Below are 26,499 nucleotides of genomic sequence, written 5' to 3' on the forward strand. Positions count from 1 at the left end.
ACAGTGTCACCTTTTTTGCTAACATTGCATCAATAAATATGTATGTAGACACGTTTTTGGAAATGCTTATATTTTCCATTTTTATGGGCAGCAAAAACAGACAAACATCGCGGATTAAACTTGTAACTTCCATTTGGCACATACTGTAATTAAGAAAAGGCATTTGCAAGTAACGTAAAAGTGATACCTTGTTCGCACACACACACTTATTTCGCGTGCATGGGAGAGGAGAATGTACGTATTAACCTTTATCGCTGGCGGAAGCGTCTGCATTGCATTGCAGATCTCTCTGCTGTTGAAGGGGTTAACTTTCTATGTCAGAGGTTCTCAACTCCAGTCCTCGAGACCCTCCAACAGGTCAGGTTTTCAGGATATCCCAGCTTCAGCACAGGTGGCTCAATCAGCCACTTGTGCTGAAGCAGGGAGCAGATTGAGCCACCTGGGCTGAAGCAGGGATATACTGAAAACCTGACCTGGAGGGGTCCTCAGGACTGGAATTGAGAACCCCTGTTTTATGTGTTGTTAATGTAACCTGCCTCTTGCAAAGACCCCTTTTACGTACATTCTTTTAATATCATATGAACAGCATGACACTGTGTATATTTGCAATGCACGCAGCAAATACTGCAGTACCAGGAAGCAGCTAAAGGGTTAATACTGCAGGACCAGGAAGCAGCTAAAGGGTTAATACTGCAGTACCAGGAAGCAGCTAAAGGGTTAATACTGCAGGACCAGGAAGCAGCTAAGGGGTTCTGAACCACACACGGGATAGAAATGTGGCTGGACTAGCGATGCAACCTCAGCCAGGAGGAGGTAGAAGAGGGAGATGCTGTATTTAGCTGCTGATTTGAGGAGGTGCTCTGTAAGCTGAAATAGGAGGGCAGCCCCATCTGGTTGTGAGAACTGAGAGCACAGCTCCAGCTGAGAGCCATTTCACTATTTATTTACATGTAATTACTGCTAAGAGGTGCAGATATTAACACTGTCAAGAGTAATTTGCCCTGACATTTCTCCACCAGCTCTCCCCCGCCTCTTCTGTTTTCACAGCAAACCTTGTGCAAGGCTGTGTGACTGACACACTTTTAGCTCCACAGCACAAATGCAGCCAGCTCTCAATCCATTACATGTGAATAGGTATAAGAAGTGGAAAGCAGATAAGGGCTACTAAGCTACCCTTGCCTGCCAATCTGTCCTTCTTGGCTGCAAAACCATAGACTTTTATGGGGATTTCTCTGTATTTATGGATTATGCTCTGTTGCCCTACAGATAGAAATACATTAATGAACAAATTAGCCTTGCCACAAAAGATCACACCCTACTTGCACACATCTGCCACTTTAACGGCCAGTGCCCTCTCCCCATCAGTGCCAGGAGGGTCTCAAGGCATTGCTGTGCAATGTGTTGCAAGTCACAGGGCTAGGTAGCAAATCACAAGGGTAATCCTTCTCCCAAATGACACCCACATATTGAAGGTATTCATGTCCATCTTGTCGACCTTTTCCGCCCTTCTTCCTCTGCTCACTACGGTAGGCCCCGTCCACTCTCCACAATGTAAATCGACTATTTGCGGCGTTTTCATCCGGAAGACACGAGTTACGTTTTGGTTCGAGCAGCACATCGTGAGCAGACAGGGAAGTCTGAATTCCCTGGGGAAGGGGGGGAGTCAAGTAAAACACTTAGGGCCAGATACACAAAAGGTTGCTAAGCTTCAGCACCCCTCAACCCCCATTCATATGAATGGGAGTTAATGCATGCTAAAGCTTAGCAGCGTGTTGTGGATCTGGCGCTGAGAGAGCTGGATACAGTGAGAGAAATGCTGGCTGTGCATATACATGTTTTAGGTGGGAAATATACTGTAGCAAACCGTAATCATGTGTGGTCTCCATATGCACTACTCTTTTACGCTGCTCTGACCAAACTCTGCACTCTAATCCTGATCAGGAACACTGTGGTTATCCATATATTTCCACCTCTTGTTATAATAGCTCTGAGCTGAATCTTATCCCGGCCAGGCATCGTTCCCTGCTATTCTTGTTCAGTATTTCTGCCAATGGACCAATTGGGGGGTTTCCCAAACAAAAAAAAGGACTTTAATGTAGAGTAGCTGTTGATTCAATATGTGAAATATGTACTGATACTGTGACTTTGAATGACCTCCAATGAGTGTAACTCACTCGTGTGCCTTTGGCGTCACAGCCTCTATGGCAGCCAAGATAACGGTTATATATCTGAACCGGTCCAGTGCTTCCTTATTTGCAGCACTTCATAGATACCACCCGCTGTTCTAAACCATTACAGTCACGATGACCTGTCCTCACTGCTCCTGTAATGGTTTGACCTAAACCTGTACCGCTAAAGCCATTGACATTACCCCCTGAGGTGGTGGTTTTGTGAACACTTTTAGCATCTGGCCTGTGTGTCCATACCAACACTTCAAATTCCAGAAAGGTTAACATATTCCAGTCCCAGCTCGGCACCCTTCATGCGGTGCAGTTTTGAGAATTCATAGTTGACAAACTTGAAGAAAAATAATAATTACTATGATTACTTTTTAAGTACATTGGGGGTGTTTAGGCCACCTAGCTGAGCCTAGCTACGCTCTTTTTATTAACTCTTATTTCTAATTCTGTATTATCTGTTTATGCTCGTGCAGGCTGCTCTACCTGATCATAGTCAGTTCTTTCAGGCACGTTTGTGAACCTCATACCTTTTGGCTTCTAACTATCTGTAGCACTTGTACCCCCACCCTATGTGAGATTGGGGTCATCTGCTTCTCTGCCTACTCCATTTAGGTGGTGTGCTGTACCTGTGTGGCAACAGAAGGGCTGAGTGCTCCGCGGTGTTGTGGGGAGGACAGGTTTACAGGTTACCTTAGTCGTGGGTGCAGCGACTCCAGTCAGCATGGGTCCTTTGGATGGAAGGAGAATCCATACAGACACATTATTCTTTATTCTCAGACAGTGATCACACTGGTGATGGTACACCTGTGTTTATTGACAGGGACATATCCCACAGCATGGCATTGTTTTCTTCTTTGCATGGTGCTCCTCCTGAGGCCTCCTAGTGAGACCCAGGGTAGCTGGTACTCACTCCACAGGGAGAGGAAAGAGACACACCTACATTTGTGAGAGTGCCAGTATTTATATCCTTTGGTGTGATTGTAACTCTGTTTCATAACAAGACAGATCTGGATACTGATAGGCCATCACATCCAGTATGTGGCCAATCAGTACCCACCCCTTAGGCTGACACTCTGGCTGTTGCTAGGTCCGCCCTTGGATACATCTAATGTATCCAAGGCTGTAAAAGCACACAGGGCCTTTTTGAAGGAATTAGTCCATCCACTGCCCGCACGTATCAGGACTTACACTGGTAGGGCCCAGGAAAAGAAGTAGTGGCCGGAGGCTAGGCTACATATCAATGAAGATTGGTTATGTTCAAATCTGGTAGTCAGTTAACACCTTCCATGGCATGGGCCACATTGTTATTGAATATTATCGGCAAAGTTGGTAAAGAAAAAGACTTTCATCGTTGGTTTTCGAATGGCGGACACCATAACTAAAATCTCCAGAATGCACTACGATGACGGTGAAAAAAAATACAAAATTGAACTATCGCAACATTATAAAATTAGGTTATTGTTGCGTATAATACAAAATAACAGAGTGGGTTGAAGATTGAAAAGAGGAATCATTGCAAAGGTTCAACTTAATGGACATACAGATGTAGCAGAATTCATTGTTTCCTCAAAAAACAACATTTCCCGCGATTAGGCTGAATACCAGAGTTTCTATAGAATTTAATGGCAGTGATGGTACAGAATATTACAAACAATTTCTTCAAAGTGCAGATCTCCTCCAAGACAGAAATACAAAGTAGAGCTCTACTCACAAATTCATAATGCAATTCTCCATTTAATGTGACAGCCAAGAACAGTGGAAAGACAACGTTTTAGGTCCCACGTGGACCTTTTATCAGCTGTAAATGATGTCTTAGAGGCTTAGGCTGCGTCCATTGACACTTCGCCCATACGGAGGCGCGCGGAGGCTGAAGGAAAGCAGGTGCTTTCCCTGGCCATGGTACACGCGCTGTCCGTGGGTGTGTCTAGGGGAGTGCCAGTGACGTTACGGAGCTGGTTCGCCCTCATTGGGCGAACCGCTCCCGTGACCGGCCCGTCACACCAAGAAATCAGTTTTAACTGATTTCTTGTGCAACGCGCACCCCCTTACGCACGCGCCCGCACGCCATATAGACGTGATCCCTGCCTTTAGGCAGTCTGATCGCTCTGCGTGCGGACGCGTCCTCGCGGTCGTCCATACCATGGACGCAGCCTTAGATGCACTTTGAAAACATTGTTTGTCTATGTTGTGTTGGCTGAAGAAGCAGGATTCTCCTCGCCTGAAACTGTTCCCCCGCACTTTGGAACTGTACAGAATATTACAACTACATCCCAGCAAAAGTGAACAGTGAAGACTGCATCGTTGGTATGTCTTTTTTCCAACCTAATCTATTATGCGTTTTACGATTAGAAATGTATGAACGTTTCGCACGTGTTAGTGAGCTTTGCGAATTTCACCATTTTTGGTTCGGCAAAGAAGTTTGCCTCGTTCCAAAAGTTTGCAACAAGTTCACTTAAAGTCCATGGGCAATGCATGCTCGGTTTTATTTCCATTGCTTTCACATTCCAAATTCCAGCCAACGTTACAAAAAAAACAAAAACAAAATGTCAACTCTTTAATAAAGCGAAATAGTGAAGTTCGAACAATTCGGCCTGTTTCACTGGAACGTTTGCTGTACATTTAAAAAAAACCTTTTGATTGAAAAGGCAGGTTCGCGCATCTCTAGTTACAATACTACATGTACTGGGGGCTCGTACAAGGAGATAACATGGGTGAAAAGGCGTGCAGGCTTCATCGGTTTTACTGTTCATGAGTGATCAATATGTCAGCACTTGCTGCATCTAATGGTCATTGTGCACTTTAACTTTGATCACTAATAAATAGTGAAGCCTACATTTTTATTAGCAATATTATGACATTTGTGCAGACAATAGACTGGCTATGTATATTAAGAAATGTGAGCATGGATAGGATCCCAGTGAGAGTCAAACCAATTATGGAGCCGCATGATTTTATATACTTCTTAACACTTCTGGGGTTTTTTCCCCGCTTCCCCAGTTCTCTTTCTACGAATCTAGAACTGGGATATTTCCGTATCATACGATTAGTCACCGTATCTATTTAGTGAGTCATTGGTTAGCTGCTTGTTTGTATCATTGTGTCATTGTGTATGTTCAGACTGGATCATTGTTGACCTTCCGAGCCCCTCCCGTGAAAGCCTTGTCATGCAGCTTATGGCAGTGAAGGGGTGAGGAGCAACCGGGGCCAGAGGATGGAGGAATGAAGGGTGCAGATCTTCCAAATTAAATTAGGACAAATAGAGATAGATGGACAGACGAAGCTGGGGGAGAGGGAGGTTAATGGAGCTGACGCTTTTCAGTGGTGTGTGGATTTAACGTGTTGTGAGATGTGACAGCTTGTTTTCTCGGGTGTTAATCGGCCCTCACTGTCCCCTTCTTGTCACTGCCCAGTTCCTGTCACTGCCAATCTGCGTCCTAATCTGCCTCAATTAGCCGACAACAGTCTCCCTCCCCCCACCTCGCCCCTCACAGACACACATGCAAACAAAGACACAAATATTCACATTGGTCGCAGTGTATTAACGGCCAGAGAGACATTCAACACATTGTGCAGTAAAGAGTTGCAGAGGCGAAAGGATTGAAAATGTCCACAAAATCTAGGAAAAATATAACGCTCTAATCTTAGACATCAGGGATCTTCCAGTTATGTTGCTTTCTTTGACATATCCTCCAGGAGAGCCTCTTAGAGTCAGGGTAAATCTCTGTTAATGAATCCAATGCATGACTTTCTGGGCTCACCCCCAAAAAGGACCTCGTTTACGTTAAAATAGCACATTTTATTATTCCAAAATAAAAACATCTGCAATATAAGGTTTTCATGAAGAAAACCGGTATTATTATCTTTTGTCACATTATACACATATATTTAAATATCCATATGTATTATATTTACTATTTAAGGAATGATTTACAGCACTGAGTCATAGGATGGCGTTTTACTTATAAATAACCAAGTGTGTATTCGTCATCCCTCTAATGAAGTAGCGTGTGCTGTGAAACGCGTAAGGGATCACAAGGGACTCTGCATGCCTTCTGCCCCCATCCGGCCATGCGACTCGGACTGTGAGTTTGCTTATGAAATATATGGATAAAAAAAACCCGGCTGCTTAAACCCTTAAATTGCTGTAATTTGTATTTGGAATAGTAAAAGGTTTTACAGTAAAACGGGCCCTTTTCATGGATCCAGATGAAAAGTACAAAAATAAGCAGCGTGGATGAATGCAGACGGCTATTTCATATGATATAAAAAGTAGTGATATATAAGTGATATAAAAACTCTTGAATGCGGGGGAGCAAAACCCAGATCAACCACAGGAAATACACCCAGTGTACAAAAGCTGTATATGGTATAGTAACATTTCCAGGTGGGGTTCACTTTTAAATAAGTCCCTTTATTTTCAATAAAATAACATTGCAGGTTTGAGAAAAAGAGCAAAGCAGTGGCATAGAACATACTTCATGTAATAGTAACTTTTATTTCACATAGATCTTTTCTCCCAATGAGACTCAAATCGCTTCACAATTACAATATAGTGTGCAGTAAGCAGCATTGTACAGTGCATAGGAGTTTTACACACACCGTCCAGATGAGTTTACAATCTATACACTGGGGTTTGAGGCACAAGGGAGATAAAGTGACTTTTTTTCTAAACACATTGTGTAATGCTCAGCATATAAGCAAGGATCTTAGATGAAGATAAATGATGTCCTTTAGAGGGAGTACCCTTTAGGTATCAGTATATGAGGCAATCTCAGATAAAGTGACTTGCCCAAGGTCACAAGGAGCCGACACTCGGGAATTGAACCAGGCTCCCCTGCTTCAAACTCAGTGTCGTTACTCACTGAGCAGCTCAATCAGTCCACAGCAAATTCAGATAGACAAATGACCACAAAACATAAACACATAACAGATATATTGTATAGACATAATACAAACAGGCTTTCCACAGACACATTGTGTATGGGTGTGTGTTTGTGCGCATCCAAAGAAAAGACACAAGCTTTAAGGACAGCACATAAACCGGCAGTCCCTAATGCACATATCACATCATCCACAATTCTTGAAAAGATAAAACGATGAACACAATCATACACAGACACAAACATGCCAACACACACAGACTAGTACAGATCATCGACGCACAACAGGATACTACACACCCTGACAAAGGATACATTACACACCCCTATTCCCTTCACTTCTCTCCGTTAAAGAACCAGTCTGGTCGCCACCCTGTGCCCTGTATTTCATCACACAGTTAAACACCTGACACAAAGCAGTTACTGAATACTGGAGGTGCTGTCATCTGCTCCCTGTCCTTCATTATACGAAAAAGGCAACATCTCTCCCCTGCTAAGTGAGGCTGGGAACATAATTACAATCAGCCATTTTCAGCGTGAAAATGCCTTAATTAAATTTATGCAGTCATTCTCTCTAAATAGTCATATCTTTAAAACAATCAGCAGGCCTCCGCTCTCGCTCTCCCTCCCTTCCCCTCCCTCTCATTTCTCTCTCTTCTCCCTTTAACTTCAGTCCTTCTTTATCTTTCTCTCTTTCTCCTTTTTTTTTTTTTGACTACATCAGCCTCACTTGTGAACATGGTGAGATGAGCAAGTACACTGGTGCACCCTGGAATTTAGTGGGGAAACCAAGTATATGTTACCAAATGAAAACACAGTACAGATGTTTCGGTCCGGCTGGAGACTGACACGCACAGCTGCCACCTGGCTCTGCCAGTGTAGCAAGGCCACTGTGCAAGTGCTCCAGGGAAGCAAGAACTGGCTGAAACAGGGCCTCTTCCATGCTGACCTCCGTATTCAATATAGTGTGAAGTATGGTAACGATCAGTTAACCATGCATTCAACGAAGTGGAAGTTGAAAGGGGTAAAGCAGTAACATGATACATTTGTACCTGATTATTAGGGGTTTCCTGAAAAACAGAAATGATTGGCCAGTATGGTCTCCGCCTCTTTACACATTCTCAATGGTAAAGTATACATTATTTTCATGGGGTAGCTCTTTTTAACATGTCTTTTCATGATGTATACTGTGATCCATTGCTTTGTTTTGTATGCAATAGGTCTCCAGAGATATCTACTCATTCATTTGTAGGATCCTTCTTGTTAAATAGTCACTGTTTGTATAGAAATAATTCTCATTGCAGGTAACCACCTCAGTGATATTAGGATAGTAACATGGACTGTGCTCACCTGGAAATGTCCACCCAGATCAGACTCTGAAAATGAATCCAACGAAACAGCCCCAGAGCTCTCTGCCCATGTCCACTTTAGTTAAAAAGAACATTCAGGCAGACTGACTTGCTCTTTAGGGGGGGAGGTTCCACTCTCCGTGGGGACCCCCCAGGCAGACTGACTTGCTCTTTAGGGGGGGAGGTTCCACTCTCCGTGGGGACCCCCCAGGCAGACTGACTTGTTCTTTAGGGGGGGAGGTTCCACTCTCCGTGGGGACCCCCCAGGCAGACTGACTTGCTCTTTAGGGGGGGAGGTTCCACTCTCCGTGGGGACCCCCCAGGCAGACTGACTTGCTCTTTAGGGGGGGAGGTTCCACTCTCCGTGGGGACCCCCCAGGCAGTTTCTGGATTTTCACACTTTAGAAGGTGAAATTAGTCTATTTTAAAAAGCAGTTTAGAGTAGACGATTGTTTTATTTAGCTGTTCATAAAAGTTAGTGTAAGTATACTAGGGTAAATAACCAGCCCCACACGGTGGCCATTTTTAAGAGTGCCAGCAAATAATGTTTGCAACTAAATATATCCAACATGTTGCGGAAAAACGAATTATAATGTGATTTTACCGTATTGCTTTTGTATTTGAAAGGAACAAAATGTTTTTTTAACTCCTTCCTAATGCCATTTTTAATGATTTTTTTGTAATGTCCTTTGGTTGCTACAGCAACAATTTAGGCTAAGGCCCCGCTCCCAGAGTCAGCGCGCCCGCACTGCAGACAGGTGGTGCGCTGACATACACAGACCGCGATATGCGGTCTGTAGGGAGCGGGAGCCGGAGCGGGAGGTGGGCGGGAGTGGGAGGTTTGACAGGGAGGGGGGCGTGGCTTGAGCGGAGGGACCCGCTACTCTCCCCCCACCTCCCTCCACGGACTCGGGCTGGAGCTGCTGATGGTAAGCAACACACACACACAGGCACTCATATACACACACACACACACACGCAGAGGCAGGCACTCACGCACTCATACACACACACACACACACACACAGACAGAGGCAGGCACTCACGCACTCATACACACACACAGACAGAGGCAGGCACTCACGCACTCAGGCACACACATACACACACACAGACAGGCACTCACGCTGTTTCACTCCACACTCCTCCCCGCTCCCCGAAGCCTCTCCTCCTCCCAAAGCCTCCCCTCCCCATTGGCTCACAGCCACACCATGTGACGCGTCAACGCTAGGGATCACCATTTTCTTGTGTCCCATAGCGGCTGACGCGCCACAGCGTGTAGTGCGCTGTGCCGCCAGGGGGGACCGGGACCGGCTCGGGAGGATTCCCCTGCTGGTGGGGAACTCGCGTGTGGCCGCCCGCACCACCGAGCGCAGCGGGACCGAGGCCTTAGAAAGTCACATCCACTTCCTCTTTTGCAACAGGCTCGGATATACACACCTCTTTGAGCCCTGCACTTTGGCAACAAAGTATCACACACAGATACCCAGTAAGCTCAAAAATGACCACAAAATATATATATACTAGCTGAGAGACCCGGCGTTGCCCGGGATGTAAATGCGTAATAGATAGTATTATTTATAAATCGTGGAACAATAGGTGAGTATTTGTTGTAAAGGTTTGGGGGGGGGGGGGGGAGAAAGGGGAGCGGGGGGGGAGAAAGGGGAGCGGGGCGGGGGGGGAGAAAGGGGGGCGGGGGGGAGAAAGGGGGGTGGGGGGGAGAAAGGGGGGCGGGGGGGGAGAAAGGATAGCGGGAGAAAGGGGAGCGGGGGGGGAGAAAGGGGAGCGGGGGGGGGAAAGGGGAGCGGGGGGAAAGGGGAGTGGGGGGGGGGAAGGGGAGTGGGGGGGGGGGAAAGGGGAGCGGGGGGGGGGAAAGGGGAGCGGGGGACGGGGGAAAGGGGAGCGGGGGACGGGGGAAAGGGGAGCGGGGGGGGGGAAGGGGAGTGGGGGGGTTGGAGAGCAGTGGGCATATGTATTGTCATAATTTATGTATGGGCATTTCCCCCCCATCCTCCATGCATCCGTCCCCCTGCTGGTTCGGCTGGTGGCCCCCCCCCGTTCCCCGTGACTCCCCCCCCCCCCGTTCCCCGTGACTCCCCCCCCCCCCCCGTTCCCTGTGACTCGCGGCTCGCCCCCCCCCCCCACCCCGTTACCCGTGACTCGCGCTCCCCCCCCCCCCCCGGCGCCCGCTTGGTCCCCCGATGTGCCGTCCTGCTGAGTGAGGCGTGCAGGCGGCGGCAGGAAGCGCCCTGTGTGGGCCTGAGACTCTTGCTCCCCCCGGCGCCCGCTCGATGTGGCGTCCGGCTGAGCGGCGGTAGGAAGCGCCCTGTGTGGGCCTGAGGCTGAGGCGGCATGCACAGTGGGCCTGAGGCTGAGGCGGGACGCGCAGTGGGCCTGAGGCTGAGGCGGGACGCGCAGTGGGCCTGAGGCTGAGGCGGGACGCGCAGTGGGCCTGAGGCTGAGGCGGGACGCACAGTGACTTACCTGAGCGGGTGGTAGCGCCGGGGAGGTAAGGGAGCGGCTGGGGTAGGAGGGCCACGCTTCCCGTCCGGAGCCAGTGCAGGGCAGCGCACGTGATGGGGGGGAGGGGGGCGGACAGAGGGTGTGTGTGTGTGTATAGAGCTGCTGTGTTGTGTGTGTGTGTGTGTGTGTGTGTGTGTGTGTGTGTGTGTGTGTGTGTGTGTGTGTGTGTGTGTATAGAGCTGCTGTGTTGTGTGTGTATAGAGCTGCTGTGTTGTGTGTGTGTGTGTGTGTGTGTATAGAGCTGCTGTGTTGTGTGTGTGTATAGAGCTGCTGTGTTGTGTGTGTGTGTGTGTGTGTGTATAGAGCTGCTGTGTTGTGTGTGTGTGTGTGTGTGTGTGTGTGTGTGTGTGTGTGTGTGTGTGTGTGTGTGTGTGTATAGAGCTGGTGTGTGTGTGTGTGTGTGTGTGTGTGTGTGTGTGTGTGTGTGTGTGTGTGTGTGTGTGTGTGTGTGTGTGTGTGTGTGTGTGTGTGTGTGTGTAGAGCTGCTGTGTTGTGTGTGTGTGTGTGTGTGTGTGTGTGTGTGTGTGTGTGTGTGTGTGTGTATAGAGCTGCTGTGTTGTGTGTGTGTGTGTGTGTGTGTGTGTGTGTGTGTGTGTGTGTGTGTGTGTGTGTGTGTGTGTGTGTGTGTGTATAGAGCTGCTGTGTTGTGTGTGTATAGAGATGCTGTGTTGTGTGTGTGTATAGAGCTGCTGTGTTGTGTGTGTGTGTGTGTGTGTATAGAGCTGCTGTGTTGTGTGTGTGTGTGTGTGTGTGTGTGTGTGTGTGTGTGTGTGTGTGTGTGTGTGTGTGTGTGTGTGTGTGTGTGTGTGTGTGTGTGTGTGTGGCCCGTCACTCCGCCTCAGGCCAATGAGAGGTGTGCGGGGGCGGGCGGCCCAAGGGACCAATGAGATTTCCCCTAGGGACACCGGACATCCAGGCAGGCAGGCATACAGTGCTTTCACTAATATAGTATAAGTTGTATATAAGTGTCAAAAGGAGTGCTACTGGGCGTGGCACTGTATACTACAAAACACAAAAGGGAGCCCAGAGCTACGTCCAATATGACAAAAATACACAGTGAAATACTATATGTATATATATCTTGAAAAAAGGTGTCATTTAGTTTAACCCTTTGGCCAAACCATTATAAGCCTGCGAGCCACTTCAGGGCATGATTCCTGTATAATTACAGGAAGAATGATCTGCATTGAAGATCAAATGCAGATCATTCTTCCTGTAATTATACAGGTAAATAAGAATTTAAATCAGTTAGTGTTAGGACCTTCGATATCTGGTCATGCCTTGAAGTGGCTTGCAGGCTTATAATGCTTTGGCCAAATAGTTAAACTAATGACCCCTTTTTTCAAGGGATATATATATATATATATATATATATATATATATATATATATATATATATATGTATTTCACTGTGTATTTTTGTCATATTGGATGTAGCTCTGGGCTCCCTTTGTGTTTTGTTTTTTTGTAACAAAGTATCACATACAGATCTGTTGCTGCATTCCAAACAGCATACTACTCTGAAAGCTGTCACAATAATGTGTTACCCTAATGTTACATATCAGCTGCAGCATTTCACAGTCAGAAGGCAGCCATTATGTTAGGCACACACTCAGGATTGTGACAGATTTATAACAGGAGCACCAAACGATTGCCAGCTAAGGCAAGAATGTAGAATTATGCATTGGCACATGCTTTACATATAAAAACAAGAAAAGAAAAACAAAAGTCTAGGTAGTAATTGGAATGTAGTATTACTGCTTTAATAATAGTACAAATTACAGCAAATCAGACGTATATAATGATATCGACATATACGCTGCCAACATCATAACACTATGTAAAGCGAAGCAGTAACTAGGTAGTTAGTTTGATTTGGAGCTTTTCTAGACAGGTGCATGGTTAAATTGGGTTGTGTAAACTGGGGTACAGTAGGAAGTAGAAAATCCCTGATGTAGGATCTCTGAATCCAGTAACCCAGGCTGTACTAGAGAGGGGAAAGGTCACACTTTCCTATCAGCAGGAATCATAATGTTATCTCTTGATACTCTTTCCTGAGTTGTTCACGTCCTGCCTGTTTTATCGTCTGCTGACCTCCCCATCTCAGAGATCAGGCCCGGAAAGCGGTGCTGCTTCTTACTCTGCTGCTAAGCCCTTCGAACTGATAGAGGCCTGTGATTGATCAGAGAGAGGCAGTGCAGTGTAGATACTGAGCTGGTGAAGCACTGCCCCAGGCTGGGATGTGTCACTCTGCAAAAAGTCTTTGTATTCCAGCTCTTTCACGTTTATCGAACCTTCCACCAGAGAGGAGAAGGAGGAGGGGGGGGGGAAGGGGGAACTGGTGGGGAAGGTTTTAAAGATCTCAGGAAATCTTGTTTTGAAGCAATAAGTCAGTGTGAACTCTCCATTACGAATGACCCTGGGGGGGAAACGAGAGAGGGGGAGGACTACCAGCTTAGCCTGGAGAGGGTGACAGAAAGGTGAGGGAGAAGGGACGCGGAAACATAAGAAAAGTGTGTTGCCGGTTTTATTCCAATGTAGTTACATTTGACCCAAAGAGGTTTTATGAATTTTATATGACATAACTGACGTCTCTTTATTTTCTTTTTCATCTTGATCACATGGCATGTTCTAAAATGCTCCTATAGTTTTGAAGTTGTAGCGTTATTGCTGTAATAATGTATTCTGACAGCTAATGGGCTAAATTACTTTCTATGGGGAAAATTTAAACATTGCATACATTGAAAAATTCCAGCTTCACATTGCACAGCCAGTAACCAGCCTCATACTGATGAGACCCAAAAGGTTGTAATAGCTGTCTGTGAGCAGGGTTACTGGCTCTGCACTTGTTTAGCCCAGGCTGTGCAGTAAAGCTGTGTAATGCGGCAGGCATAAGCGTATAGGGGTCCATGATAAAATGGACATGGAAAGGTGACACTGTGAGCTCATTTGCATGTAATTTCCCAGAGTCCCTGGCTGCAGTGGGAGCATTGTAAGCTAAGAGATAATGGGGAAAGGCAGGGCCGCAGACCTGTCTGAGTCGTCAATGTGCGCACAAGTGGTATATATTCACTGTACAATGGGTGGTTTCTGTCACTTTTTCACACACCATAACTTATACAATGTGTGGTTCATACATTGAAAGAAATGCAGATTTGAACTCAAATGTGAGTAACGTATTACCCCGTCACTATTGTAGCCTGCATTGAATACTTGTGTCACTGCTTTGCTCAGCATCCGGTTTATAGTAAGGATGGCTGGGCAGCTTCACGGGTTTGAAATCTGAACTTCCCGAGTTTCATAGGAATAGGTTCCAGTTGAACTTCTGAACGGACTTTCGAATGTGAGCAAAATTCGAGTCAAAACCCTGCAGACCCATCCTCCGATTCATTTTGTGTGCGTGTGATTTTTTTTCTTTTCTTTTTTTTTTTTTATAAAGTGGACAAACTTTTGCATTATTGAACAAAAAAATAAACCTGCAAACGTTTGTGAAATGTTGAAGTAGGAAAAAGTTTCCCCAAATTACGGGAAAAAAAGAATCCTTCTTATTTTGAGGTTTTTTTTTTGTATAATTTTTTACAAAAGTAAAACTAATTGAATTGTGGCAAAACCAGAAGATTACTTTTTTAGCACCAAAAATTAAACACACCAGTAAAAGTACCCACCCTTATTTTTTAAGCCTTTCATGATCTAAAGCTGTTAAATATATATATATATATATGCATACCCAGTTAAAATCAACCCCACACTGATGAGACCCATCAAGGTCGAAACAGCTGTCTGTGGGTGGTTTTCTGGGTATGCACCTTAACCCTGGCTGTGCTCAAAGCTGTGACCATGCAGCAAGCTTAAGCCTATAGGGAACCATGTTAAAAATGGTTTTTGAGGCAAAAAGTGACACTGTGTGCTCATTTGCATGTCATTTCCCAGAATCCCTTGCTGCAGTGGAAGTGCTGTATGCTGGGTGATGATGGGGAAAGGCGGGGTTGCAGACCTGCCTAAGACATGCAGATGAGCATACAGTTGTATTTGCATATTTGCTTTCCTGTGGAGGGTTTTTGTCACTTTTTTTACTCACCATAACTTAACTCAATATTATGGTATATATATATATATCTATAGATATATAGATATAGATATATCTATAGATATATAGATCTATAGATCTATAGATCTATAGATCTATATATATATATAGATATATAGATCTATATATATATAGATATATATATCTATAGATATATAGATCTATATATCTATATATATATATAGATCTATATATCTATATATATATATATGTGTGTGTGTTGCATCATGGCCAAAGTCACTTTACTGTAACTGCAAAATATATAGTTAAACTGCACAATAACCTTATCCAATAGCCTTACTCCAATACACGGCTAGCAGTTTGGTAAATAAGTTCCTAAATATTCGTTTACTTTACCCCGTATTTATTCAATACAGTACTTAACTACTGAATGGAAGCTCCCGTATCCTCAACTGTTTCCTTATTATTCTCTCTGTTTTGCACGGCAGTATGTCTCACTGCTTTGGGGTCAGTCTCACTGATTTTTAGCATTGAGTCTCTAGTGCAGTGGTCCCTCCCAACAGGTCTGGTTTTAAGGATATCCCTGCATCAACATAGGTGGCTCCGTCAGTGGCTCAGTCAAATACTGAGCCACCAATTGAGACACCTGTACTGAAGCAGAGAGCCACTGATTGAGCCACCTGTGCTGAAGCTGGGATATTTGAAACCTGACCTGTTGGGGCGTCTTGAGGACTGGGGTCGAGCCCCTCTGATCTAAAGGGCTTGTTCAACATTTAGCACTACCACACTAAAAGTTCCTTTGTCTTGAATGGAACTTACCATGCAGTACTGTACAGCTGAATCGACACTATGGCACTTTATTGAATAAGTACTTCGACTTTAATGCAGTCTCACTGATAAAAAATCAATATTTTTGTAGTAAAATTATTATTATTTTGCCCTACGCCTCCACACGCACAAATTTGTGTCCTTGAAGATTGACATCTCTAGAATAAGTAAATATAAATCAATATGTACCGTTCAATTGGGGCCCATCCTATTGCACCATTGTAAACCCTACAAGTGTAGGACTGCCATATACCCCTGTAACAATATTTGGTTGAGTGCTCACTCTCTAAACAAAAGTAAAGGCTAAAATGAAAGCCAGGTTCCATGTACCAAGTTTCCCTGCCTTTCCCATCACCTCTTAGCATACAATGCTTTCACTTCTTCGACTGAGCCACCTGTGCTGAAGCAGTGATATCCTGAAACCCCAACCTGTTGGTGGCTCTTGAAAACTGGTGTTGTCCACCTCTGAGCAAGAAAAGATAGAGCTTTCAGTGCCGGGGCTAAGACCCTCTCTGCCTCCAATCCTATTCCAATCATATCACAGATCCTCCAACATTGTGTGGATATAAAGTAGGTGCCACAGTAGCTCCTCTACTCCTGGACGGAGGCACTTCCAAGCAATCCCGATGGAAATCCCATAACCTACGCAGCTTATCCCACAACACAAACTTCCCGTGTAATAGGTACACCTGGTCTTACAGGAGCCAAACACAGGTAGTGTACCCGCTAAATAGGTACAGTTGAAGGGGATGATATCGTCATGCTAAGGCAAGTGTCTTTGCAAGGTAATACAGGCAGTCCTCGGTTATCCAACGGAATCCGTTCTGGAAGTAGCGTTGGATAGTGAAACCGTTGTAAAGTGAGTGCCATGTTAATCAGTGACGGTGAGCGTTGGATAACGCATTCAGGTGTCGGATAACGAATTCCGGCGTCGAAAAATGGCCCTATGGGTTGCATTGTAAAGCGTTGGATATGCCATCCGTTGTAAAGTGAAACGTTGGATAACGAGGACTACCTGTATGTGTATATGGTTTACATATCTTTATATACATTGTGTGAGAAATGATCAAGAACTTTCTTCAGAGTGTTTAAATGACTTTTGCTGGCAGAAAAGTTGACGTTTCTTAATAAGTCAGGAGAAGGCCGCCTCCCTGCATGGTCCGTAATCCCATTACATCCCTATATGTGGCAGATCCTGTATCCCAAAGGGATGATATACTGTAAGATCCCTGCACGTATTATTTAAGGCCCATACTTTCATCCTATCTCCCACTTTCATGTAGTTTCACTGCAGCTCAATTTGCCCTCCTCCCCCGGCCCAAAGAAGTTGGAAGTGCTGATGGTCTCGAGATGGGGGGGGGATCCTAATTGCACTTGAACGTCTAAAGCCGACTTGGTTTATCATAAAGGGTGCAGATTTCCCTGGCTGCAGCCTCCGCGGACACAGACCCTCAGGCCCAGCTCAGAAATGGAGGGAATTAATTACATTTTTTTTTTTTAAACTCCCCTTCTTTTAAAGTACGAGGAGCATGATGAAACCTCCTGAGGGGGGAAAGTGTCTGCCGAGGGAAGAAAGAGCGACTGTAAAAGGAGATATAGAGGCAGGGGGCAGTAAGAGGACAGGTCCCAGCACCAGTGCAAAGAGCGCGTTGTGATATCACCGAGCGGGTCGTGATATCACCCACCAGGTGACCTCTGCTTTAGGATGCCAACTGATGCCCTTGAACAGACTGCCCAGGTGTTCGGCTGGCAGGGGGGATCTAGAAGCACAGGCTGTGTCTCTCAAAATCAATATGTGGCAAACTGATTCACATGCAATGCTGTGCTAAAATACAACAAAGCAATATATATATTGCCTTTTTCACCCACCATAACTTAAAATGTGATGGTATGTATGTATGTATGTATGTATATACAGGCATACCCCGCATTAACGTACGCAATGGGTCCAGAGCATGTATCTAAAGTGAAAATGTACTTAAAGTGAAGCACTACCTTTTTTCCACTTGTCGATGCATGTACTGTACTGTAATCGTCATATACGTGCATAACTGATGTAAATAACGCATGTGTAACAGGCTCTATAGTCTCCCCGCTTGCGCACAGCTTCGGTACAGGTAGGGAGCCGGTATTGCTGTTCAGGACGTGCTGACAGGTGCATGCGTGAGCTGCCGTTTGCCTACTGGGCGATATGTCCTTACTCGCGAGTGTACTTAAAGTGAGTGTCCTTAAACCGGGGTATGCCTGTATACAGTATATTTATATATATAGATATAATAAAATGAAAGAAACAAGGTATCCCTTTCATTCTCCAAGAAAAGTGAGTAGAGTTGCCATTAACTGCTTCAGTGCCAGCCAAGTCAGTAACACACTGCAAAGCTTTGTGGCCCTTTCTGGCAGTTCATGGGTTACTGCAGCTACACTGTGACTGATTTGGGGCAGCAGTGCACAGAGGGTAGGAAGGGGTGACGGCGGAGAGTGGGGGGAGGGAAGAGAAAGCTGCCATTCAGATGGATTGACAGGCTTCCGATATCCCTGCAGATAAAACTTTACAGATGTCGCCTTGCAATTGATTTCTGGTTAGTGATGGTAATATACCAAGAAGTAATACATTATAGAGGCGAAGGAGGGGAGGGGGAGGGGGAGGGGGGGGGAGAGCAGAGTCACCCGTACTGCAGGAGATTACACTGCCCCTTCCTGCAAACCCGGCTTCAAACACTTACAGAAATCACATTAACCTGTTTCCAAAAGCACGGCCCGTCCCTCCTCTCCCACCCTGTCTGGTGCGGCGGCCAGGCGACACTGCGGCAAAGTGCAGGGGGGCGGGCGAAAGAGGCCGCGGGGATACCGAGCTGGCGAGAGGGGTCAGGAGAGGGACAGAGGAGCGTGCCGGCTCTCTGGGACCCTCACATTCGGCAGCTTTGGGGTTATATATTGATGCCCTATTGCCTGTTGCTGAATCGCAAATGTCTGAGAGTTACTAAATCATCCTATTATTGGCATGCTTTGGAATCCTACACACACACACACACACACACACACACACACACACACACACACACACACACACACACACACACACACACACACACACACACACACACACACACACACACACACACACACACACACACACACACACACACACAATCAAGATCTTCAGTGAAGGAACCAAGCTATTTGCTGCCAGCTGAGAAATGGTTAAAAAAAATGATGCTGGAGGGATCTGGAGCTAATTTCCCAAACTTTACATTTTTAGACTCAGGGCAAAAAAAAGTAATTGTACTATATGTAGTTTGCCTAAGCTGATAGTGCTGTATACAATAGTTTATTAGAACTGACGAGACAAAGATTAACATTGCAATCCCTTCATAATGTTTTTAATCCTAACCATGACTGCAGCGATTGTGATTCGATGTACATAATTTCAATTGTAAGCAGAAACCAACAAAAAAATAACAATGCTAAATAACTTTCACAGCCCTTTACATTCCGGATTCTATCTGAAAAAGTTTTTTGGGAGGGGGAGGAATTGTACCTTTAAGTTTCGCATAAGTGTGTTACTGCAGGGGTGGCCAACTCAGGTCCTCGAGCCGCCCCCAACAGGTCAGGTTTTCAGGATATCCCAGCTTCAGGACAGGTGGCTCAATTGAGCCACCTGTGCTGAAGCAGGGACTGATTGAGCCACCTGTGTTGAAGCAGGGATATCCTGAAAACCTGACCAGTTTGGGGGGCGGGGCGCTTGAGGACTGGAGTTGAGCCCCCTGTGTTATTATATAAGCTGTAATTGTATTGAATATTCAATGTCATTTGGCAAGATGCTCTTTACCTATGTGTCCTGTACATGTAGGTTAGTGCTGTGACCTTGCAGCCCATGTGATAACCCTATTCACCGACCTCCCGTTCCCCATCTCTGTGTTCACAGGTTATGAGCATTCTCAGTAGTCCCAACGGGCTTGGCCCTCAGTCACAGTCTGACTTCTCCATCTCCCCCCTACACCTGGAAACCAGCAACTCTCTCTCTGCCAGCTGCAGTCAGCGCAGTGATTCCATTAAATCAGTGGACAGCCTCTCCACCTCCCAGTCATACTGCGCCCCCACTTACAGCACGACTGGGTACAGCATGGACCCTGTGGCCAGCTACCAGTATGGACAGTATGGGCAATGTAAGTATCAGTTCATGTGTACACCGTACTGTATAATCTGTAGGTGTTGTGCTTCCTATTAAATTTGGGCTATATGGGTTATTCATTTAATGTAGATGATGCCGATCAGTGCACTATTCCATGAAAACTTCTATTTAAGTTTTCATGCAATAATACCCTGGTTGGCACTATTGCAGTTTAATGAATAACTCTCTATGTGTGCCATGTTATCATTGGAAGATGAACTTCCTGTGGGTGATATTTCCTACAGGTAATATTTCCTGTGTTTGGTATGCACCTTTAGGTTCTAGGTATATTTCTTCCTAGGTGCTGAGCACCCTGAGATTAAAACTACCAAACGTCCTGGTTTACCGGCAGAGTTTTGATTCACAAACTTCTGTAGAAAACACTTAAAAGGTCATAATTAGTAATAACCGTAAACAGCATTAAAAAAAACTTGTTACAATCACCAGAACTGTGAAATAAACCAGCACAGATTGCATTGCTGGCGGCCTCACACGAGCCTGTCCCAGTTGAGCCCTCCAGAAAAATGGTAGCTATGGGTGCTGTATCAGCTGGGTGCAGTATTCTCCTAGGGGGGCTGCATGACTGGTGTGTATGTATGTATCTTTATTTCTATAACGCCATCCATGTACATCGCGCTTTACTGCAGTAATACACGTGACATATTAATATAACGCATAATGGGAATAAGCGCTTCAGATATTAAAACAGATATTGGGAAAAGGAGTCCATGCCCCAAAGAGCTTACAATCTAAGTGGTAAGCAGGGAGAACTTACAGAGACAGTAGGGGGGTTTTATGGTAAGTGTGTCTGCAAGGGGTCATGGTCAGTGCATATGCTCGTATCTGGTACATAGCAGGATGTCTATGGTTGTGAATGGCCTTCTCCTCCTCCTTTGCTCAGTAAAGTTCATTAACACTTTTGTTCCTTACATGCCTTTCTCCCTGTTGGTGCCATGCTCCTCACTGGTACCCCTTTCTCACTAGTTTCTGCGCTTTACTTGGGTGCCTTCTCCGGTATGTTCTGTGTAGCCTGCAGCTTCTGGGCTTCTTATTGGTGCCCGGGTCAGTATCAGCACCATGCAATGGTTTTCACCTCCGTCACACTCTTTAATCCCTTTAACCTAAATTGGAAGCGTGTGTTTCAGCCGGCAGGGTAAGGGGGCTGCTGCCTCTGCTCCTGGTTTGACCCTGACCTCTCTCCCACCTCCTGCATGTCAGGGGCACACCTGCCATTAATAAACAGCCAGAACCTTCTCCCAGTAACAGATTTCCACGTCCAGCCGCAGGCAGGGGGTCGCCCTCTGCCCCCTTCCTCCGTTTGGAGATGCACAGAGATGCACAGGCTAAAAGTGGACGGGGGAGAAGAGGAAATAAAACAAGGCAGGGGACATGATTAAACAGCAAGATGTGCTACACGCGTTGTATATTCCGCAGTATTGGCCCTGTAGGGGTTAAACACATTACCTTCTTAATCAGAGGATTTGCATGGAAGGCGTCGCATGGCAGAATGCTTTCCTTTCATTGCAATGGTGCTCAGTGCGACAGCACCAGCATCACACCTCTCTCACCCCTGCATACCACCCCCCTCCTTCCCAGCCTGCCCAGCTCTGATCACGTTTCTTTCCTGGACACTTGGCACAGACGGGGTCCATCTCCGATGCCCACACTGATAGGACACAGAAGCGTGAAAAGAATTCTAATGGATATGACAAGTCTAATAAGAGTCCTGTCTGGACAAGCTCTTCCCCCGGGACACAGCTGACATGCTGCTGACGCCTCATATTTGTTTACTTATTGGCAGCAACTGCTGGATCTGTATTAATTTAATTTGGGACATTAATGGGAAAGAAAAGGAGCGCTCGTGTTGTACAGAATATGAGCTGTTCTCTCTCTCTGCTTCTGTAGTAAAATAGCTAGTAACAAAGGAGGGAGAGGAAGTAGGGTGTACGATGCCTTTTATTGCACCAACAATTATTAATATATAGTGTTAAATTATTTTGCTTCTGTATTTCTGCCATACCCGATGAAGAACCCTGAGAGGTTCAAAAGTTTGTAACATATCAACTACTTGTTGGTCCAATAAAATGTATCATACCACATTTTCCCTCCCCTCCTTTGTTACTACATGGAAGAAAGGACCAACACGGCTACTCGCCCTTCTTTGTCTTCCATAAAATAGCTACACCTTCTCCAATCTGTAGTCCAGGTGTGACTAACTAATAACAGAGTGTGTGTGTGAGTGTGTGAGTGTGTGAGTGTGTGAGTGTGTGAGTGTGTGAGTGTGTGAGTGTGTGAGTGTGTGAGTGTGTACACATTGTAAATTATGGTGGGTGAAAAAGGCAGAGGAATTAGCAGTTGCTACAGAGGCAGAGCAGGATGGCAGGGGAGGAGTGCCGACACATACCATCTCCCCCCCCCCCCCCCCCGCCTGTCTCTATTGCCACGCACAGGTAGGCATGCAGAAGGAGGAAGGAGAAAGATGGTGATGATGAGGGGGAGAGGTGATGATGAGGGGGAGAGCTGATGGTGATGATGATGATGAGGAGAGATGGTGATGATGATGAGGATGATGAGGGAGAGAGCTGATGATGGTGATGGTGATGAGTGGGAGAGATGATGATGATGATGAGATGATGATGGGGAGGGGGAGACATGATGAAGGGGGGAGATGATGAGGAGAATGAGGGGGAGAGATGATGAGGAGGAGGGGAGAGATGATGAGGAGGAGGGGAGAGATGAGGAGGAGGAGGGGAGGGATGATGATGAGGAGTGATGGGGCGGATGATGAGAGAGAGGATCAGGGAGATGATGGGGGAGGGAGAAAAAAAATTGCATTCAGTAATAATATTAATGGGGCCCTGAATTGTTTTTTGCCCGGGGGAAAGCGCATATCCAGCTACGCCACTGAATAAAACAAGCATTAACATACACTGTTACAGTAGGTAAGGAGGGCCCTGCCCCAAGGAGCTTACACTCTATACGGATGTATAGCACTAAATTGTATAGTGCTAAATTATTACTCAGGGAAGTATATGTTACATAAGTCCAACTAGTAAGTACAAAGCACATAAAGCCAGATATACTAAGCAACGTAAAGCTTTAAAGCACCTCACGGTCCCATTCAGTGAGTGTGTTTTAGGATTAGTACGGTTTCGTAAATAGGTATACGGACACATAGCACGTCTGGAAATATTATCCACTTCCCAAGGAGAGGGGCCAGCAATACACTGTGCAGGAGAGGCCAAATCTAGTCCTCAAGCGCCTCCAACAGGTCAGGTGTTAAGGATATCCCTGCTTCAGTCAATGATGGAGCCACCTGTGCTGAAGCAGGGATACCCTTAACCCCAGACCTGTTGGTGGACTTTGAGGACTGGAGGTGGCCACGCCTGCTGTACAGCAATCTGAGAAGAATGATCATGCTAAAAATGTGAATGATGACTTATTTGTTGATATGTTGATACTGGAAGTATCCCCCTTTAACTGTTCTTTGTGCCTGTTTTGCAGCCGCTGTTGATTACCTGACTAAAAATGTGAGCCTGTCCACACAGCGCCGGATGAAGCTTGGGGAGCATTCAGCCGTCCTGGGCCTCCTACCTGTGGAGACAGGACAAGCTTATTGAAGGAGTCCCATCCCAGTGATGCCACAGCAACTGTCACCAGAGTCCACTCTGAAATGGGACTGCCATGTACATCTTCCCACGTATGCCTGTGCCCATCCACTCCTCTGAACCCCTGGGACGCTGAAATAATGGGGATTCTTCACGCTCCTACCTTCTTGGCCACCAAAGTCTCTTGGCAGCTTTCTCCGGGAACTGTTCAACCTGACGTGTCCCAAGCACTGTTTTAGAGAGCTGCCGTCATGCTCTGCAACTCTCTTACGTGATCTTCGGGCTTTTCAACCAATTAATGGCAATAACCCTGGTCAGTGCAGGAGTGGCCTGCAGCACAACTAGGGTTGCAGGATCATTCAGCACTGTAATGGTTATGGACTCTTTTCTAGAGGAAGACACATGGTAACAGACAAATTGGACTTCAATGTACACATCCAGGTGGCTAACACTAATTGGCAGGTTTAGAAAACAATGCTTTTCTTGTAGCCATGGTGGTTGTTAAATAGTTGTTTGTTTTTTTCTTTGTTGCAATGTTTTGTTGGTAGGAAGCAGCACAGGGCGACTTGTTAAATGGGTGTGTATGGAGGAGATGGACCAAATCTTGAGTGAGATGCTTTCTAATACTCACCATCTACACTCGTCATGGAGAGAGCGCCCCTTTGCCGGTGCAGAGAGTAAAGGAGGGGATTTCTTCTCAGGAAAAAAAAATGAGATAAAGGAATACCTCCTCCCAAAGACCATAAACTCTATACATATCCTGGACATTTATATCTAGCTAAAATAATGTTTATTGACATATAAAGAGCAAAAGCAGCACCCCCAACCTGCACAGACACAATACGAGGAAGGCTGCACACCTGATTGGGACCAACATCACAAAATGTAATTTGGTGTAGGTAGCATTAAATGTATTGGGGTCAAGTACTGTCTATGAAATGTGACCAGTGACGGCTGGTGTGAAGCAGACAGGCAGTGTGAGTGATATCAGGACTAATGCAATTGCCCCTTTCTTTGCAATCTATGTTTGGTAAGACACATCAATGGGGAGTGGAGCTTTGAAGAACATTGATGAGAATCATGGAGGTGTATGAGAACATTAACAGGCAGGGCATCTTGACACAAGATACCTCAAGCCTCATGAAAAGGAATACAAGGATATTGAATGTGTCACGCCATTATCATGTGTCGGTAATTCATTCCGAAGTCTAAAGGCTGTGTCAGTCCTGGAGAAACACTAGATGTTTAGCTGGTTGTAATACCTTTAATGGGACCAACGTGACATTTCTTCTTACATGTGGCCATGTCTTACTAAGACAATGTTTCTAGTGGCCTTCATTCCAAGTAGCCAATAAACAAGGCTTATTCCATGTCCTTTACTCATATCAGTGGATCAAAACTTATCTGAAACGCCACATTTGGATGTTAAATATGTAAAAGCTTAATTAAAGATAAGAACAATAGGGGGGATATTTTCTGCAGGGAGAATCATATTTAGTTTGAGGATGACTCCACGTTCTCCTGTGCTGTATCGGAGGTATATTCTCCTACATTATGGGACACAAACCATGAATGGCAATGCTTGTAATTTGGTACCGTGCCTCACTATCAAGAACTGTATCATATTGGAATATCCTCTAATACAGAGGGGTTCAGGAAATCCCTTCACTAAATCACTTTCCAAATGTAGAAATGATGTACATAGAATAATGAACCCCTTACGTGAGGGAGTGGCCCCTAACTCATTCCAGAAAAGAGGTTAATTTCAAGTTAACTGTGAATAGTGTCGCACAGACAAGTGTATAGTGAGGTTAATGTATATTACTTATGTGATGTCTTTAAAAAAAAATGGATATATTAAAGTCCCAAAATACACATCTTGTTAGTGGGGAGCAGTAGAAACGCAAGTGGCATGAAGGGCACAACCTGCTTTATGAAATACCAAGCATTCCAGATTATGTTTTGATTTGAACAACAAAAGACTCTCTTCAACCCTAATCGGACTCTATGAAACGGAAACAAAGTTGCATGGCGCTATACCTAAAAGCCGGACGCAAGAAAGGGGACCACAAGAGGATGCTGTACAATGAATCAAAGACATTCCAATGGCAGCTTCTCCTCGGTACACAGGAGTCCTTGATGAGAGGCTGAACTCTACACACACATGGACAGTTGATGTTTTTTTTTTTATATATATATTTCTACATAAATGGACATTCTGGGATACAGACCCTAGACTACAGGGGCCTGTCTGGGGACTGCAGTACCCTTCTATATAATGTATATTAAATGCTTCTAACCTGTCCTCCTAACCCCCTCTCCCATGTCCTTACCTAGCACTAGATAACATTCCATACAATTAGTAGCGAATCGAAGTGTCACTTCTGTGTCTGGCTCATAGCCATATTGCTCCGTGTGTGTGCGTAAGTGTGTACATATATATATACATATACATATATATATATAATCCCACTATAATTTATTCAGCTATATTAAGTCGTAGAGTAGAAAGATAAACTGGTACTTGCTTTATCCTTGTCACTGCTGGATAAATGTCTGCAACGGATTAACGAGCAATTGTTTGGAGGCCCCTTCCAGCAGCGAAAGGGTTAACTACCCGCGGCCTGTACATGTTCTTTGTGTAACTCAGGCATTACCGTTATACATTAAAAAAAGATGAAATGTAAACCTGGTGTGGTAATTTGTGTGAGGGTGAAGATACAGAAGTTGGGTGCTCTCCCTCGAAGCTATTTTGTTAGTCTTGGAAAACAGTCCAAGGACGACGCATTTAACCTCGCTATGCAAAATACCTGACGCATTTTGAGGCCAGTGTCGGATTAGGGCAGTGTAACGCTCGGCCTGCCTACAAGCCAGACGAGACCCTGGGACTGAGGTGGAAAGGAGTAATACCA

At 45.4% G+C, this 26,499-nt stretch overlaps 1 protein-coding gene across 2 annotated transcripts in view; it reads left to right on the forward strand.

The window, feature by feature from the left end:
• The window catches only part of PAX7 (paired box 7), a 98,683-nt gene extending 72,449 nt beyond the window's left edge, over nucleotides 1-26,234 (forward strand). For both annotated transcript variants that reach the window (XM_075606003.1, XM_075606004.1), the window contains exons 8-9: nucleotides 19,734-19,974; nucleotides 23,484-26,234. In XM_075606003.1, coding sequence (XP_075462118.1) covers nucleotides 19,734-19,974; nucleotides 23,484-23,599 — 357 coding nt within the window. In that variant the 3' untranslated portion in view covers nucleotides 23,600-26,234. The remainder of the gene's footprint in view (nucleotides 1-19,733; nucleotides 19,975-23,483) is intronic.
• Nucleotides 26,235-26,499: the final 265 nt, after the last annotated feature.

Source organism: Ascaphus truei, chromosome 6, assembly GCF_040206685.1.
Source record: "Ascaphus truei isolate aAscTru1 chromosome 6, aAscTru1.hap1, whole genome shotgun sequence".
Lineage (NCBI taxonomy): Eukaryota > Metazoa > Chordata > Amphibia > Anura > Ascaphidae > Ascaphus > Ascaphus truei.